The sequence below is a fragment of the Salvelinus alpinus genome, chromosome 5 (assembly GCF_045679555.1).
Source record: "Salvelinus alpinus chromosome 5, SLU_Salpinus.1, whole genome shotgun sequence".
Classification (NCBI taxonomy): domain Eukaryota; kingdom Metazoa; phylum Chordata; class Actinopteri; order Salmoniformes; family Salmonidae; genus Salvelinus; species Salvelinus alpinus.
Genome location: NC_092090.1, coordinates 63,885,619 through 63,905,287, shown reverse-complemented (window position 1 = coordinate 63,905,287; position 19,669 = coordinate 63,885,619). Strand labels below are relative to the sequence as shown.

The 19,669-nt window shown below is 40.5% G+C and overlaps 1 protein-coding gene across 3 annotated transcripts in view; it reads left to right on the top strand.

Annotated features, from left to right (window-relative positions):
- fancc (FA complementation group C) overlaps positions 1 to 19,669 on the top strand; it is a 43,992-nt gene that overhangs the window by 8,576 nt on the left and 15,747 nt on the right. For all 3 annotated transcript variants that reach the window (XM_071402650.1, XM_071402652.1, XM_071402651.1), the window contains 2 exons: positions 1,389 to 1,476; positions 1,563 to 1,657. In XM_071402650.1, coding sequence (XP_071258751.1) covers positions 1,389 to 1,476; positions 1,563 to 1,657 — 183 coding nt within the window. The remainder of the gene's footprint in view (positions 1 to 1,388; positions 1,477 to 1,562; positions 1,658 to 19,669) is intronic.

The following is a 19,669-nucleotide window of genomic DNA, read 5'->3' as shown; positions in this document are numbered from 1 at the left end:
GTACACACTGTAGTTGTGTATGCTACAGTACACACTGTAGTTTTGTATGCTACAGTACACACTGTAGTTTTGTATGCTACAGTACACACTGTAGTTTTGTATGCTACAGTACACACTGTAGTTGTGTATGCTACAGTACACACTGTAGTTGTGTACGCTACCATTCAAATGTTTGGGGTCACTTAGAAATGTCCTTGTTTTTGAAAGAAAAGACACCTCACAAGTCCTCAACTGGCAGCTTCATGAAATAGTACCAGCAAAACACCAGTCTCAACGTCAACAGCGATGAGGCGACTCCGGGATGCTGGCCTTCTATGCAGAGTTCCTCTGTCCAGTGTCTGTGTTCTTTTGCCCATCTTAATCTTTTCTTTTTATTTGCCAGTCTGAGATATGGCTTTTTCTTTGCAACTCTGCTTAGAAGGCCAGCATCCCGGAGTCGCCTCATCACTGTTGATGTTGAGACTGTTGTTTTGCTGGTACTATTTAATGAAGCTGCCAGTTGAAGACTTGTGAGGTGTCTGTTTCTCAAACTGGACACTCTAATGTACTTGTCCTCTTGCTCAGTTGTGCACCGGGGCCTCCCACTCCTCTTTCTATTCTGGTTAGAGCCAGTTTGCGCTGTTCTGTGAAGGGAGTAGTACACAGCGTTGTACAAGATTTTAAGTTTCTTGGCAATTTCTCGCATGGAATAGCATTCATTTCTCAGAACAAGAATAGACTGACGAGTTTCAGAAGAACGTGATTTGTTTCTGGACATTTTGAGCCTGTAATCGAATCCACAAATGCTGATGCTCCACCTGCTCAACTAGTCTAAAGAAGGCCAGTTGTATTGCTTCTTTAATCAGCACAATAGTTTTCAGCTGTGCTAACATAATTGCAAAAGGGTTTTGTAATGATCAATTAGCCTTTTAAAATGATACATTTGGAATAGCTAACACATCGTGCCATTGGAACACAGGAGTGATGATTGCTGATAATGGGCCTCTGTACACCTATGTAGATATTCCATTAAAAATCTGCCGTTTCCAGCTACAATAGTCATTTACAATATTAACAATGTCTACACTGTATTTCTGATCAATTTGATGTTATTTTAATGGACAAAAAAATTGCTTTTCTTTCAAATACAAGGACATTTCTAAGTGACCCCAAACTTTTCAACGGTAGTGTATGCTACAGTACATGGTTGTGTATGCTACAGTACGTACAGTCAGTCAGTTATAGGGTATTGTCCCAGATGGAACCCTAATCCCATGCATTACTTTTGAACAGATGGGTCTTGGTAAAAAGTAGTGCACTACATAGGGAATAGGGTGGGACAGACTTGGTTTGGCCTAGTCATGTTGGTGTGGAGTGTGTGTTAGTGTCCGTGCTTTGTGTGTTTCCAGAGTTCCACCACAGAGACCATGAGGACTATTCCCTTCGTAGGCCAGTTCCTCGGCCGCCTCTGCTGGAACCCCTATGTCACTGCGGGTGGTGAGTGGACTGTCAATAGGCTATGGTTCGGTGGATGGATGGATGCCTTGCCTAATGTGTTGTTTTGTTGTGTGTCCTGTGTTCAGCTGAGAGCCGCTCGCTCCTGCTCCAGAGTCTGTGGAGTCTATATTCAGAGGAACCTCACAACGCTGTCGAGAGGAAGGCCAACCAGTGGATACGGGTAATATAATCTATCAATATATCAATCAATCTATCCCTTCATCAATCACTTTTTGTATGCACAAAAAAACAAAAAACATTTAGCACTTACACCTGAGTCCTTGTCTATGTTTCCATAGCTTACAGTGAGACATACAGTACCAGTCAAAAGTTTGGACACACCTACTGTACTCATTCAAGGGTTTTTCTTTATTTGTACTATTTTCTACATTGTAGAATAATAGTGAAGACCTCAAAACTATGAAATAACATGTAGCAACCAAACAATTGTTAAACAAATCAAATATATTTGAGATTCTCCAAAGTAGCCACCCTTTGCCTTGATGACAGCTTTGCACACTTTTGTTTTGATATGTTTACAATTTTTTGTTTACTACATGATTCCATATGTGTTATTTCGTAGTGTTGATGTCTATGTAGAAAATAGTAAAAATAAAGAAAAACCCTTGAATGAGTAGGTGTCTCTAAACTTTTGACTGGTACTGTATACTTTAACAGCTATAGTAAATTCTCTTAAACCAAAGAGTCTTTTGTATGGAGTGATTTCAGTGCCAACAGAAACTGTATTTGAAATCAGTATCTTTGAATTTTTATGCACAAATTGATTTTCAATTCATAAATGTAATTTGTATTTCATGATTTGAAACTAAATTGAATGAATATTGCATTCGATTTTAAAATTCAATTTGAAATGTATCAGTTTCATTGTGATAAATATCAAATGTAATTGGTCGTGCACACATATTTTGCAGATGTTATTGAGGGTGTAGCGAAATGCTTATGTTCCTAGCTCCAACAGTGTTTTCGAGGCAGAGGTCCCGAGTTCGAGTCTCCATATGAGCTGAATCAGGAGGAAGCGGTATTTAGTATTTATTAGGATCCTCAATAGCCAAGGCAGCAGCAGCTACTCTTCCTGCGGTCCAAACAGGATTAAAACAATTACATCACAACAAAACAACAGCCTTTATCAAAAACACAACAATGCATCATAGAAGATATTACAATTATTACTCTATTATTATACATTTACAATATACAATTTATTTGTAATACTTACATTTATTTATACTACAATATTACAATATTGTAATGTTTGTGTGTAGAGTGCGTGTGTTAGGGTGTGTGTGTTTTAACACAGTGAGGTGTTGTTTTTTTGATCTGATTTCACTGCTCGCTTGAGTTACTTGATGTGGAAGTGAGTTCCATGTAGTCATGGCTCAATGTAATACTGTGTGTTTCCAAGAGTCTGCTCTGGTGGCATGTCTTGTGGGGTATGTATGGGTGTCTGAGCTAGGGTTGAAGGGCAGGAACCCGGTTACCGAGATTTACCACCCGAAACCACAACCTTTTCCCAGGATAAATAACTGCGAGAAACCGGTAAATTATGATTAATTAATTGAACAGCATGGCGAGAAATGGAACTGTTAAATGATATGAGATGTCTAAATCTGGCTTCTCTACGGCCTCCGCATGATGAATCATCAATGCTCAGGGTGGGGACAGACTGCCCATCTCAGATAGGAGCACAGTTCACAATGCATGTAGACCAACCATCTCATCATGGTAACTTATTTTCGTAGCATAGGCTGTACTACAGTAATATAAAGACCGAATGTGTGTCTAATTTACCCATCTCCATCTGGCTTTCGGGGGTCACCTTAGGGTCACCTTATTTTGTAATTTTAAAGATTAAAAAAAAAAGTTTTATTGCAGCTGCAGAGTTTTAAAACAGCCTATCACTCAAATATTGTTTCTTTAAATCAGTGCACGCATGAGCACTCTCTTGCAGTCTTTCTCTCTCTCCACCAATTCCATTCAAATTGCATCCAAAATAGATCATCCTGTTCTAGATTGATACTGTATTTAGCCCGATAGATGTCCTAGCCTACCTCTTTCAGGTAATAGTCAATGCAGTATTAGCCTTATATTTAGCTAATTAATGATGGGTTTTGTATAATAAGCTTCTAATTTATAGCCTTTGTCTCCTTAAAAAAACTTTCCTGAGCTCTTGGAGTCCCATGCTGGAAAAGCAAGACTAGAATAACTTGCTGGATATTTTTTGTTTTGCATTTCTTATACCAATAGATTATTTGAAGAGGGACGCAAGCTCTTGTTTGCTGAATATTAAATACAGCAGCCAATAGAACTCACAGGTAGTTTGAAAGAAGAGCGAACGCGGGATGGCGGTAGGCTGGTAGCAGTTATTTATTCAGACCCATAACCATTCAATCTTCGTGAAGAGAAGTGAAAGCCTTCTGCATCTAATTCTAGTCCTTTATCATTCAACGATGTGATTAGAATGGTGACGATAAGGACAACTGAACTTATTTCATTTAACTGTTGAAAGCAAGGAAGAAATTAAGTAACAATCGAGAGAGAAAAAAGAGGTAGGCTAATAACATTAGGGGAAATGTGAAATGTACAGTGCATTCGGAAAGTATTCAGGCCCCTTAACTTTTTCCACATTTTGTTACGCTACAGCCTTATTCTAAAATGGATGAACAAATGTTTTCCCTCATCAATCTACACACAATACCCCATAATGACAAAGCAAAAACATTTTTTTTTATTTTTTATGTTTGAACATTTATAAAAAAATTAAAATTAAAAAAACATTTACATAAGTATACAGACCCTTTGCTATGAGACTCGAAATTGAGCTCAGGTGCATCCTGTTTCCATTGATCATCCTTGATGTTTCTACAACATGATTGGAGTCCACCTGTGGTAGATTCATTGATTGGACATGATTTGGAAAGGCACACACCTGTCTATATAAGGTCCCACAGTTGACAGTGCATTTCAGAGCAAAAACCAAGCCTTGATGTCAAATGAATTGTCCGTAGAGCTCCGAGGATTGTGTTGAGGCACAGATCTGGGGAAGGGTACCAAACAATTTATGCAGCATTGAAGGTCCCCAAGAACACAGTGGTCTCCATCATTCTTAAATGGAAGTGGTTTGGAACCACCAAGACTCTTCCTAGAGCTGACCGCCCGGCCAAACTGAGCAATCGGGGGAGAAAGACCTTGGTCGGAGAGGTGACCAAGAACCCAATGGTCATTCTGACAGAGCTCCAGAGTTCCACTGTGGAGATGGGAGAACCTTCCAGATGGACAACCATCTCTGCAGCACTCCACCAATCAGGTCTTCATGGTAGAGTTGCCAGACGGAAGCCACTCCAGCCTGCTTGGAGTTTGCCAAAAGGCACCTAAAGGACTCTCAGACGATGAGAAACAAGATTCTCTGGTCTGATGAAACCAAGATTGAACTCTGTGGCCTGAATGCCAAGCTTCGCGTCTGGAGGAAACCTGGCACCATCCCTACGGCGAAGCATGGTGGTGGCAGCATCATGCAGTGGGGATGTTTTCAGCGGCAGGGACTGGGAGACTAGTCAGGATCAAGGGGAAGATTAACGGAGCAAAGTACAGAGAGATCCTTAATGAAAACCTGCTCCAGTGCGCTCAGGACCTCAGACTGGGATGAAGGTTCACCTTCCAACAGGACAACAACCCTAAGCACACAGCCAAGACAACGCAGGGGGGTTCGAGAAAGTCTCTGAATGTCCTTGAGGGGCCCAGACGTGAACCCGCTCGAACATCTGCAAAGAAGAATGGGAGAAACAGAGAAGAATGGGAGAAACTCCCCATATATACAGTGGGGCAAAAAAGTATTTAGTCAGCCACCAATTGTGCAAGTTCTCCCACTTAAAAAGATGAGAGAGGCCTGTAATTTTCATCATAGGTACACTTCAACTATGACAGACAAAATGAGAAAAAAAATCCAGAAAATCACATTGTAGAATTTTTAATGAATTTATTTGCAAATTATGGTGGAAAATAAGTATTGACTTGTGTGACTTGTGGCCCATTCCTCCTGACAGAGCTGGTGTAACTGAGTCAGGTTTGTAGGCCTCCTTGCTCACACACGCTTTTTCAGTTCTGCCCCCAAATTTTCTATAGGATTGAGGTCAGGGCTTTGTGATGGCCACTCCAATACCTTGACTTTGTTGTCCTTAAGCCATTTTGCCATAACTTTGGAAGTATGCTTGGGGTCATTGTCCATTTGGAAGACCATTTGCGACCATGCTTTAACTTCCTGACTGATGTCTTGAGATGTTGCTTCAATATATCCACATAATTTTTCATCCCCATGATGCAATCTATTTTGTGAAGTGCACCAGTCTCTCCTGCAGCAAAACACCCCCACAACATGATGCTGCCACCTCCGTGCTTCATGGTTGGGATGGTGTTCTTTGGCTTGCAAGCGTCCCCCTTTTTCCTACAAACATAACGATGGTCATTATGGCCAAACAGTTTCATCAGACCAGAGTACATTTCTCCAAAAAGTACGATCTTTGTCCCCATGTGCAGTTGCAAACCGTAGTCTGGCTTTTTTAAGGCGGTTTTGGAGCAGTGGCTTCTTCCTTGCTGAACGGCCTTTCAGGTTGTGTCGATATAGGACTCGTTTTACTGTGGCTATAGATACTTTTGTACCTGTTTCCTCCAGCATCTTCACAAGGTCCTTTGCTGTTGTTCTGGGATTGATTTGCACTTTCCGCACCAAAGTACGTTCAACTCTAGGAGACAACGCTTCTCCGTCCTGAGCGACATGACTGCTGCGTGGTCCCATGGTGTATATATTTGCGTACTATTGTTTGTACAGATGAACGTGGTACCTTCAGGCATTTGGAAATTGCTCCCAAGGATGAACCAGACTTGTGAAGGTCTACAATTTTTCTTTCCTTGGCTGATTTTTGGGGATTTTCCCTTGATGTCAAGCAAAGAGGCACTGAGTTTGAAGGTAGGCCTTGAAATACATCCACAGGTACACCTCCAATTGACTCAAATTATGTCAATTAGCCTATCAGAGGCTTCTAAAGCCATGACATCATTTTCTGTAATTTTCCAAGTTGTTTAAGGCACAGTCAACTTAGTGTATGTAAACTTCTGACCCCCTGGAATTGTGATACAGTGAATTATAAGTGAAATAATCTGTCTTTAAACAATTGTTGGAAAAATAACTTGTGTCATGCACGAAGTAGATGTCCTAACCGACTTGCCAAAACTATAGTTTGTTAACAAGAAATTTGTGGAGTATTTGAAAAACAAGTTTTAATGACTCCAACCTAAGTGTATGTAAACGTCCGACTTCAACTGTATATATATTTATATAAATATATATATATATTTTATTTAATATACATTTGCAAAAATGTCTAAAAAACTGTTTTTGCTTTGTCATTATGGGGTATTGTGTGTAGATTGATGACGGAATTTAAAAATCTATATATTTTAGAATAAGGCAGTAATGTTACAAAATGTGGAAAAGTGAAGGGGTCTGAATATTTTCTGAATGCACTGTATATATGCATCAGCCTACTAATTATAGTTCCTATTATATTTGATAATGTAAATAAAATTTGCTAGCCTATACTTGTAACTTTGTAGCATTTGCTGCATAAGAGTCCGATGTTCTCTCTGCTTTATCATGGTTTGAACAATGTGCGTAATTCCAGTCCATATAATACAGTACAGTAATACAGTTCACACTACTATTCTACTGGAGCTAGTTGAATTTATTTACCCAAGAGAGAATATAGCTAGCTACATCTATGGGTGTTTATGTTTTTCTGTTGTGTGTAATGTGCAATAGCCTGTATCATATACGCTACATGACCAAATGTATGTGGACATCTGCTCGTCGAACATCTCATTCCAAAATCATGGGCATTAATATGGAGATGTTGGAACATTGCTGCGGGGACTTGCTTCCATTCAGCCACGAGCATTAGTGAAGTTGGGCACTGATGTTCGCTGATTAGGCCAGGCTCGCTGTCGGCGTTCCAATTCATCCCAAAGGTGTTTGATGGGGTTGAGATCAAGGCTCTTTGCAGGCCAGTCAAGTTCTTCCACACCGATCTCCACAAAACATTTCTGTATGGACCTCGCTTTGTGCACGGGGGCATTGTCATGCTGAAACAGGCATGGGCCTTCCCCAAACTTTTGCCACAAAGTTGGAAGCACAGAACCGTCGAGAATGTCATTGTATGCTGTTGGGTTAAGATATCCCTTCACTGGAACTAAGGGGCCATGCCTGAATGATGAAAAACAGCCCCAGATCATTATTATGCATTCGGGCAGGTAGCGTTCTCCTGGCATCTGCCAAACCCAGATTCGTCCGTTGGACTGCCAGATGGTGAAACGTGATTCATCACTCCAGAGAACATGTTTCAACTGCTCCAGAGTTTTACACCCTGCTCCAGAGTTTTACACCCTGCTCCAGCCGACGCTTGGAATTGCGCATGGTGATCTTAGGCCTGTGTGCGGCTGCTCGGCCACTGAAACCCATTTCATGAAGCTCCCGACAAACAGTTATTGTGCTTCCAGAGGCAGTTTGGAACTCTGTAGTGAGTGTTGCAACCGAGGACCGACAATTTTTACGTGCTACACACTTCAGCACTCGTTCTGTGAGCTTGTGTGGCCTACCACTTCGCGGCTGAGCCGTTGTTGCTCCTAGACGTTTCCACTTCACAATAACAGCACTTACAGTTGACCGGGGCATCTCTAGCAGGGTAGATATTTTACGAACTGACTTGTTGGAAAGGTGGCATCCTATGACGGTGGCTTGTTGAAAGTAAGGCCATTCTACTGCCAATGTTTGTCTATTGAGATTGCATGGCTGTGTTCTTGATTTTATAATTCTGTCAGCAACGGGTGTGGCTGAAATAGCCGAAGCCACTAATTTGAAAGGATGTCCACATACTTTTGTATATATAGTGTATGTAGCTAATTGGATAACAGCAGTCATTTGACATTTTATGGGCTTGGGCTAATTAAATGTCTTTAATGTTTAACATTAAATACATATTATGAGCCCTTCATAATATGTATTTATTGTATGGCTCATCAAGCTCATATAGCATCAGGCTTGAATTTCCCATCAAAGCTCTAATCAAATCCATACACAGGCCTATTTATATGCTTTTTAATGCTTTTGAATGACACTTCGGGTTTTGGAGGGAAATTCCGGGTTACCCGGGAGAAAAGGGATTTATTCTAGGAATGGAACAATTGGAAAATATTCAACCCTAGTCTGAGCTGTTTGAACAGCCAGTTCGGTGGTTTCAACACATCAATACCTCTGACAAAGACAAGTAGTGATGATCAATCTCTCCTCTACTTTGAGCCAGGAGAGATTGACATGCTTGTTATTGATATTAATCTCATTAAAGTACATTTTAAAGGCCAGCCGTGCTCTGTTCTGGGCCATTTAATTTACCTATGTCCTTCTTAGTGACACTTGCCCATATAACTGTGCAATAGTCCAGGGGATATGACGGACAGGCTTAATCATAACAATAAACAGGTTAATAACAAGATGCAATTAGTGAGAAGAGCGTAAATCTATTTTTATCTTTGCGTTTTAAAATAATTAGAAATAGGCATCTATTTCCTAGGCTATTATTTATTCAATTTCCATGATCATTGCATAATAAATTCCTCACCTTTTCTGTGATGCTTTCATACTCACGAGGAAGCATAGGCCTACAACAAGGATACCATTCATCTCATCTCTCATTTAATTGGACCCACTTCACAGTAGTAAATAGATAAGCTATTTCAAGTATTTTGCTCTACGCCATCCAATCCAGAGCACAGGTCATTAATGGTGGTACAGACGGTTGTAGGTTACTTCTGTGCCTTATGTCTGAATACTGTAATTTCAGATTTCTCGAGTAGACAATCTTGCATTTAAACACATAATCCTTCTTTACATAACCACTGCAGAATACGTTCTTCAACCTTTCTAGCCACCATGGGTTTCATATTCCAGAAGTAACCATAGCCTACAACAGATTACCATGCACATCTCAGGTAATTGGGTCTATTAGATAGGCTATTATTTCAAGTATTTTGCTCTATGCATCAGAAAGGAAGCATGGTTTATAACTTACAGGTGAACAGACAGTTGATCTTTTGCATTGAAGTGTGTAGGCTACCACTGTAAGTAGACAGAATTCGGGCAGTGCAGTATAGGTTTGAGAAGAAGTAAATGCAAAACTTTAGACCCTGTTAAATTCAAATGGTCTGTTTACAGGTCCACTGCAATTAGCAGTTGTTGTCTTCCATAAACTTTCTGTCAGATGGCCAAGGTCAACAGGTTGTTCCTGATTACACACAACAGACCAGAAAATATGATTTACTTCGGTAATCGCTAAGCAAACTGGACTGGGATCTACAGTTGTCTCAGCTCAACCACTGGGGTTACTGTGGAGTGAGTTTGGCGGGTGAATGTAGCAGATGGGGATCTGTGGTAATGCACTCCTTAGCCTGAAGTGGCAGAGGTCCTGAGTTCGAGTCTCAGTATGAGCTGAATCAGGGGGAAGCGGTATTCACTAAGCAACAGGGTTCGTACGGTCATGAAAATCCTGAAAATGTAATGGGATTTTTAAAATTGTGTTTTCCAGGCTTGGAAAAGTTTAGGAAAATTATAAAATCTGAAAAGTAATGGAAATTACTGTTAATGTAATTTATTTAGGAATTTTTTTTTAAATATTTTATCAATCAACTAAAAATCAACATATCAGCGAGGATTGGAATGACACTTTAGCACGTCTGTGTTTGCACGCATTACCTGCATGTGTGCTAGACGAGTGGGCTGTTGCTCAAGGAGAGAGAGAGAGACAGTCGTACATTGCAGCAGGTAGGCCTAGCCTATAAAATTTGATAGAGAACAAACTAACTAGTTACCCTCGTACCCTCTAGTTAACTGTTTAGCTATTATTAGCATGTATTCATGTTTTCATCATGTCCCAAACAACTTTCCACCGACACTCGTGAATAAGGCCAAACAAAGTTGATTTACTTTTTTAAACAATTCATATGATTCATTTAAATTATTATTGTTGACAAAAAGAACGATTCACTTCCTCATTGTATTTGTTGGGATTCGGTTTGTTTAACTTTTGTTTTTACTAATTCATAAAAAATTTACAGTTGAAATGTCTTGAGTCAATAAGTATTCAAACCCTTTGTTATGGCAAGCCTAAATAAGTTCAGGATTAAAAATGGGGTATTGTGTCTAGATGGGTCAGAGAAAATATAAATTTAATCCATTTTGAATTCAGGCTGTAACACAACAAAATGTGTAATAAGTCAATGGGTATGAATATTTTCTGAAGGCACTGTAACTCAATGCTAGTCAGCCTGCAAACTAAACACTTCTAGGGTATCTAAGATAAATACAAAACATTTGTATAACTAACCGAAGATAGACGACAGCCTGTCGTTTCCAATGGGAAAGAATGAGTCAAAGTGGGCAGAACAAGCAAGGAGGTGGGCCGAGCCAAGCACGAGCTAGCGAGATCCTATTGGCGCGTTCTAGAATTAATTAGCATATTCCATTAGGGAACACCTACTCTGTGAAGTGCGCGTGTGCAATAACTCAATTCACCTTTGCACTCCTAAACAACACCGTTTTTGGAAACGTCTACAAATTTTAGTCCACTCTGTTCTTAACCGATTCTAGTTTTGGGAACAGAAAACTGTATTGAGATCAAATGTTTTCATCGATGAGAGAATTTGCAGAATGTCTGCCAACATCCATCTTCAACAACTGCCGACCACTTGACTTCCTCTCACTACCATATCAATACCATATTATGTCCCGTGTGGCTCAGTTGGTAGAGCATGGTGCTTGCAATGCCAGGGTTGGGGGTTCGATTCCCACGGGGGTACGATATGAAAATGTATGCACTCACTACTGTAAGTCGCTCTGGATAAGAGTCTCTGCTAAATGACTAAAATGTGAAAATCTAATGTAAATAAGTGGAAACGCCAAACGGATGCTTCACATTTGTACATCCGGTGAAATATTTGTCTCATTGTCTATCTGTGATGAATATGATTGAAAACAATTTGTGGGCTTGCTTCAGCTGAATAAAAAGATTTGTAGCCTACGATTGCCATTTATCTTTAATATATTGAATGAGTGAATTATTTCAAAAAGGCATAAAACTTATTTGGTTGTAATGTTTTACATCAAGGGTGGTCAACCATCCTCCAGGAGAGCTACTGGGTGTGCAGGCTTTTATTCCAACCCCCCTCTAACAAACCACATTTTAGACATGAGCTGCTCAATCGAACCTTGATAAACTGACTCTGATGTGTTTGAGCAAGGGCTTGATCAAAAAGCCTGCATACCCAGTATCTCTCCAGATTGAGGGTGGACCACATGTGTTTTACACCGTTGCCTAACAGGTATTCTACTTTGGGGGGTTAAGTGTCTTGCTCAACGACAGGGGATGGAACATGGGATCAGAGAGCAGTCTTCCAGTGTTGAGACACCGCCAATTGTTGGTCATGGAAATTTGGTGAAAAGTCATGAAATTCCATCTTGGTCAAAACCAAGCAGCGTGTCGTCCTTTACATTAACTTCCTGATCTCCTACTGGTCAGTTCAAGATGGGTGCTATGTGAAAACGTAGTTTTCTTTACCCTATGTCATTATAATCACACGTAATAATCATTAATCTGAATGATATGATGGCCGTAATATGCTTGTAGCCTCTTCGACAGTGTTGATGAAATACGAACGCTATAGGTGGGTTGGAAAAATTACAAGCTCGCAACACACGTTCTTCATTGTAACCACATGTAACAAATAATTGAGGTCTGGTTCGAACTTTAGCAAACACACTGGTGGGAAAATGGCCACATAACATTGTCAACATCAAATTTGTTCACTTAGCCTATCTTACTTCCTCATCTCTTTCCCTCTGCTGTCTATTTTCTCCTTTCTGCACCCTGGTCAAAAATGGTGCGAGCCCTAGCAAAGTCAAAATTTCGGGACTCTGGTGCCCCCATTTAAATTGTCATTACAGCCTCTAGGTGATCAATGCCAATGTGGGAGATTTTCTTGGGTTAGAATTCAGCGGGAACACTGGACACAAGGAGGACCGTGTGTGCTGGGAACACGTCACAAATTCCACTGACAGAGACTCCCGTCACATAGCCTACATCCTCCCTGCAGACAGTCAGAGAGCAAGTGGTTTGGAGGCTTGAGGAGATGTTTCGGATAATCAAGTTTTTAAAATTTTATATAAAATACATTCCAGGTGACTACCTCATGAAGCTGGTTGAGAGAATGCCAAGAGTGTGCAAAACTGTCATCAAGGCAAAGGGTGGCTACTTTGAAGAATCTCAAATATAAAAACACCTTTTTTGGCTACTACATGATTCCATATGTGTTATTTCATAGTTTTGATGTCTTCACTATTTTTCTACAATGTAGAAAATAGTAAAAAATAAAGAAAAACTCTGGAATGAGTTTTTGTGTCCAAACTTTTGACTGGTACTGTATATAAAATATTGAATTTGAATTTTCTATTAAATTGAAATGGAATTCAATTTATGCAATTCAGTTTCAAATCATGAAATATAAGTTAATTTATGAATTCAAATTCAATATCTAAATACAAATAAAAAAATACTGAATTCAAATAGTTTCTTTTGGCACTTAAATCGCTCCATAACTTTGACTCTTCTAAGCCTATTGAAGTGATTTTTGGTCAAATGTATTTTTAATAGGACTTCTCTTGCCTGTAGTCCATTTCTTCCCAAATAAGAAATGGCTTATTAATGTGCTTGATTGAGTCTCTGGGTTAGTGCAAGCCTTTGTTCCCCAAACCCTAAAACGTGTTTTGAAAAGCAAATTAAATGGCTTCAGCATGAATTTTCACCCTTAGAATAGATGAAAGGCAGAACTTATATCAGCTCTAGTTACTCCTTCTTTTAACCTGAATGTACAGTGTGTTTTTAGAGACAGAGAAAGAGCGAGAGAACGAAGAAGAAAGGATTCGAGGGTTTTCAACTTTCACAGGGTTCACACAGATGGCTTACCATAAACAATACTGAACCTTCACATTTTGCCAGATTAAATGTGTGTGTGTATTCTTTTGATTAATTTTTCATCTAATAAAATGTCTCGCTAATTAAAACAGTGCTTTTAAAGTAAACTTTTAATTTGCCAGATGTTTTTTGACCTATAAGAGGGGAAGTGGGGTGAGAGGCGTGTGTGTGTGTGTGTGGTGAAGGCATGATTTGTTGCCTTACAGTACTTTCTCACATAGTGCATAGCCTTTTTCCTCAGCCACTCACGACTTATAATGTGAGAAAGAGAGTGAGGGAAAGCTCTTGTATGTCTTCAATAGTTTTGTAATCATTAGAGACAGAAAAGTGGTTGTGTTAGATGGAGAGTGACAGTCACACAGTTGACTAGAACTAGAACCATCCAGTAGAGTCTGACTGGAACCAGAACTAGAATCATCCATTAGAGTCTGACTGGAACCAGTACCATCCAGTAGAGTCTGACTGGAACCAGAACCATTCAGTCGAGTCTGACTGGAACCAGAACTAGAATCATCCATTAGAGTCTGACTGGAACCAGAACCATTCAGTCGAGTCTGACTGGAACCAGAACTAGAATCATCCAGTAGAGTCTGACTGGAACCAGAACTAGGACCATTCATCCTTGTGATGCTATGTCTTATGCCGTCTGGCCTGGAATGCAGGCCTGCTTTCTGTTAGCTCTCTTCTCTCTCTCGCTCTTTCTCTCTCTTTCTTTCTCTCTCCGTGTCTCTGGCGTCGTTGTTGTTGTCTCTGTGTCTGTAAAGGCTCTAGCCACCCAGTCTCTGTGTCTGTAAAGGCCCTAGCTAACACTGATCAGCTGCTCGTATGGCTCCAAGGCATCGTCTAAATTAGCGCTTTGAGCCCAATGTATGAAAATCTCTTTTGGTTTTTACAAATAAAGTTATTATTATCAGCATGTTATTAAATCAGAAACTTTGGGTCGTCTCTGTGTGTGTGTGTGAGCCCAGCATTTGGTACTGTGTGAAGTGGTGAAGGAAAAGGGAGGAGTGGCAGTGCTCTGGAGCCCCAGTGTATCACAACTCTCTCATTATGGGACCCCCTCTCCTTCTCTCCATCTCATCCTTTCTTCTCTGCCTTCCTTCTGAACCAAGCCGGCCATCCCTGTCTCTTCCACATCAGAGTGGGTATAGTGTTTGATGGGTGCTGGTGGCTACATAGCTAAAGGCTTTTTGAAGGAATACTTAATTCCTTTTTCTCATGGTGTTCTACCAAAGAGATGGGAATATGTGACCGACCGCCTCGATTCGGTCTTATGTAGCAAAATTTGAAATAGTGTTTATTTTTATTTTTACATTGGATAAAAGTAGAGACTCAGAGCTACAAAATGGTATATCATACACTACAGTTGAGGAACAATGGGAAAGTAATTTTGCTTTGAATGTTGATAAACTTGTAACCTCACTTTTGAGAAAATGTCCCTTGAGTGTTTTGGTACACCTACTTTAGAGCTCTTCTTTGTCTACACCCATTCAGCATTGTTCACACCCTCTAAAGCCTTAGCCCCACCCATCTCTTTAAGGACCCACATGTGAGGCCATGTACTAAACAACCAAAGGTTTCAAGACTAAAGGCTGGTTTGTACTACGGGCGTGTTTGTAAATTTAATCTTGAGTGCCCGAGTGTGCTCAGAGTGCGCTCTGGGCGTTTGTAAACGCAGAGCGTTGTCAGATTGTCTGTTCGTAAATTCAGAGCGTTTCGCTCTCGGAGCATTCAGAGCGCACACTGGACACTCTGGCCGAGGAGTAGGGTTGATCCGATCGTTCTGACCTAACAACAGTAGTCAAGCACCCAAGCTAACTGGCTAACGTTGGCTAGCTTGCTAGCTACTTCCAGACACGTGAGAGAACACCTCACTCTGACTATTTTACTCGCCCTAGCAGAGCTGGTTAGGCTCAGATCATACACGTAACGTTAGCTAGCTAGCTAACAGTACACTAACTTCAAATTAAAACGACTTTCTGACAAAATTAGAAACATGTCATATCTGAAAATGTAGCTAGCTAGACTATCTTACCCGTATACATGGATGGGCGCTTCTCCTTCTCTGTCACGGATGCCATGGTTGCCCTTAGTTTGAAGATGTAATCCAGCCTTCCGTGTGTTCTCTTATCGACTCCGTCTGCATATTTGCAATCAATGCCAGCATTTTCTCCTTCTCCTTAGCTATCATACTCTAATTCCACTGATTTCAAAACTCAGTCCTCCAGAAAGTGTAGAGCTGTAACACTTATGCAGTTCTATAGTACGTGATATCTTTAAAAAAAAGAAGCCCAGTAAGAAAGGATAACCTACACATACTGACCAGCTCATGTTATAGACAGAAGCGTGCTACATGGCAGGTCAATCCAAACTCATCTCTCGGCATGTCCAGCCCACTCATTATCTTAGCCAATTATGGCTAGCAGGAAGGTTGTTGTCTTTTTCTGTGGCTAAATCAACTAGGCTCGTAATTTAACAATTGTATTCGTATTTACAGATGGCATACAAGTTTGTTATTAAGCACATGAAAGTTCACATGTTCCAGAACGCATTTCTGCCAAAAAACAATTTTTTTTTATAAAAAAAAGAAGAAAAGTTTATGTTCAATTGTCTCTCCTGTGAAGTAGTGACGCGCAACATACGCCTAGTTTCCTGAAATGAGTCACATATAGTATGAGAGGGACAAAGTAACTATTTGGACAACAAAGTACTATTCCATGCCTATTTCACCACCTCCACCTTATCCTTTCTTCAGCTTACTCTCTATATCCTGCCGTCCAGCTAATCTCCTTCTCTCTTCATCACTATCCATTGGTGTAGTGGGAGGGTATACGCAGGTATACGCCATATACCCACTTATTTTTCAGTGGGAATTGAGTATACTCGCTACTTAATCCCCACTGATACGTATCAAAGTAGTGATATTGGAGGTATACAGCGTATCACTGAATAGGGCTGATGGAACAGATCGGAATGTTTAGCTTAAAATGTTGATAAACTATTATTTCTTCACATTTTAGGCGCAGCAATGTACGCACGGGGGTAGGCTTACGCGTGAATGAGCCTAAATGCAATTTGCGGGAAAACACTGTTCTAAAATGGGAGCGGTTTTATGGACAGAGATGGAAATATCCATTAGAAAGAGGGGGGATTTAAAGATGCAAGGAGGATCATGTCTTTTGGCTGATAGGCAATGAAAGAAAGTTTAATGAAAACCAATAGCCTAGAGCAGGAGAACATATGAGGAAGTCTATCAAAAATAATTGCCTCCACCCTTCAATGGGATTTTGGCTATAGACTACTTTGAAGCAAGGTAAGACATGCCTCAAAATATGAAGTAAAAAGTTTCAAACAGAATATAGCGATGCTAATGATAGGCCTACTCGTCTTCTGGTAGATGGAAAGGCTTTCCCTAAACCCTTCTGTATTAAACTGTCTACCTGTCAGAATGATATCATGATTATTTGCATCAATCTAGTGGCCATTTTTTTTGCAAACTCCATCTCATGTACTACAGAAATAATGCAAACCAAACAACAGTGCTAGGTGCCTGCACACTTGAATTAAAGGGTAACTACACAAAAAAATAAACATTAGATTTCTTCCCCCAGACCTCAAAAGTGGTCTCGTGATGTGGTTTAAGCATTGTTGTGGACTTGGAACATACTTTTTTGTTGTTTTTCTGTAAAAACAAAGTGTGAATTTGAGAACGAAAACTTGAAAAAATGTAGAAAAATCTGAAATTGGTGAATTTCTGACTCATTTATCTATTTCAATAGTTGGCCTACTATTAGCCTACTTGCACAGTACCGCTTGGATTGGCCTGATTTGTGAAAGACCAATATGGGATTTATAATTTTAGAGTGTATGTCACTGTTTCTCATAGAATTTCTCACACAGGGCGCCTTTCATTCCCCGGGCTGGCTGCTTGGAAAATGTTGGGCAAAATTAGAGTATTCTCACTTCTCCAGACACCACTACATCACTGTCACTATCTGATTTCTCTCCCTCTCTCTCCTCTCCTTCTCTCCCTTTCTGCTTGTCCTCTACCAATTTCACCATAGGCAGTACTTCAGTCTCTTAGGGGTTTTGGAGAACTCGATCTTGACTTTGTAATTGTTAGCAGTAGTCAAAGAATCGCCCATCAAAACCAGCCCAAGTCCTTGCACTGTTTTTTCTTTCTTAATTTTAGACTTATGGAGGGATTTCTGTTCGCCAACTGTACGTCCGTGCCCCCAAGACCAGCTTAACTACACACTTCAAGAAAAAAACAACTCAAAACATTTGCCATCCATCCATTTTGTTCCTTTCCCTCATCGTCCCACATCCGAGAGTCTGACTGGAACCTTTTTTCCCTCGCTCTCTTTCTCTCCTTCACCATTCCATTCCTCTGCGCTCCCCACTAACCCACTCTGCCCAGCCCTGGGTTGTATGTGTGTGAAACCACAGAGCCCACTGACTGACTGGCTGCCTTTCTCTTCAGGGCTCTTAGTCCTTCCCCAGTCTCCTTCCCTTCCTCTCTCTCTCCTTCATCTCACATCTTCTGTTTCCTCTCTTGTCCCACATCTTGTCTCTGATCTCCAGTCTTCTCTACTCACACACGCACACACACACACACACACGCACACACACACACACACACACACACACACACACACACACACACACACACACACACACACACACACACACACACACACACACACATACACACACACTTTTCTACTAATCTACAGTTGCTACTCACCAGTAGTCCTCTATCCATAGTGTTTCATCTTGCTCTTTTGTACTTTTGAATGGATTCAAGGCTCCAGTCATGAGGATGTACTGTATAGAGGATGTACTGTATAGTAGCTGTGATCAAAGTGAATAGCTGCAGAATGTTCACTCAGTTATTGTTGTCAGGTGAAAAGGTCAAAGTTGAAGGAGGAAAGTGTGACCTCCACACCACCACCACCACCAGCGTATTGGCTTTAGCAGCACCCTAACCGAGGCCTGGACTTAGGGCTTACCCTTCCAGCACTACCACATCTGAGAGGGCTTAGCATTAGATCAGTGCATCAGCACAGACTGCCTTACACTGTACAGTTGACAAAGGGCCGTATGTATCAAGCCTCTAGGATCAGGTGCCCCCCTCTCCATGTTGTCTTATTCATTGTGATCTAAATGGCAAAACTGATCCTAAATCAGCACTCCTCTGAGACGCTGGATACATTTTGCCCCAGCGTTACAGGAAGACTGCTGTGGGGGCTCTACCGTGTGTCTATGAGGCTGTGGCATGATGGCTAAGTCAAACTGGTAACGTGTGTTTGAGACACAACTCAAGACACACAACACACACACAGTGAGCATTTGCGATCTTATTGGACAAGTTATAATCAGAGTCACAGAGTGAAAAATAATCTCATAACTAACACTAGCCCTACCCTAGGCTACTTGTTCTGTTACAATGTATTTTCTCCTGTTTGGTGCCTACTGAACGGGCCCCAGGTGTTGTTTTCCTGTGTTGTCCAGTGAGGACTAGGTAGGACCTAGAATGGAGGATAGGGCTAGTGTTAGTTATGAGATTATTTTTCATGCTGTGACTGATTTTATAAATGTTTGGTTTATTGGTGTATAGGAGACCCCCTCTGAAATATGCTTGTTAAAACCAGGGCCCCCGTAGAAGAATGTTAGTTTCTGAAGTGGCTCATATGTTGTCCATACATGCGCTCTCATGTAACCACTGGAATGCCTTTCTTGTCCACATGTGGTTGGTATGATATGATACCATATGATCATGCTATGTACTCATTAGCTTTGAAGTTGTAGACACACACACAAACACTATATCAGGTTAGTCATTTATACTGTCAAATGTATCATTAGCCCACATGAAAAAAATACTACAGTTTACTATAGAATACTACAGCACTTACTATAGAATTAACTGAAGTATACTGTAGAATGCTATACTACACACTGTAGTATCCCTTGATCATGTGTAGTAAAGAATGTTGTAGTATACTGCAAAATACTATAGTAAATACTAAAGTATTATCCGCAAAAACACTACACTTTTTTAACTACAGTAAATTCTACAGTATTTAATCAGCGTGTATCCT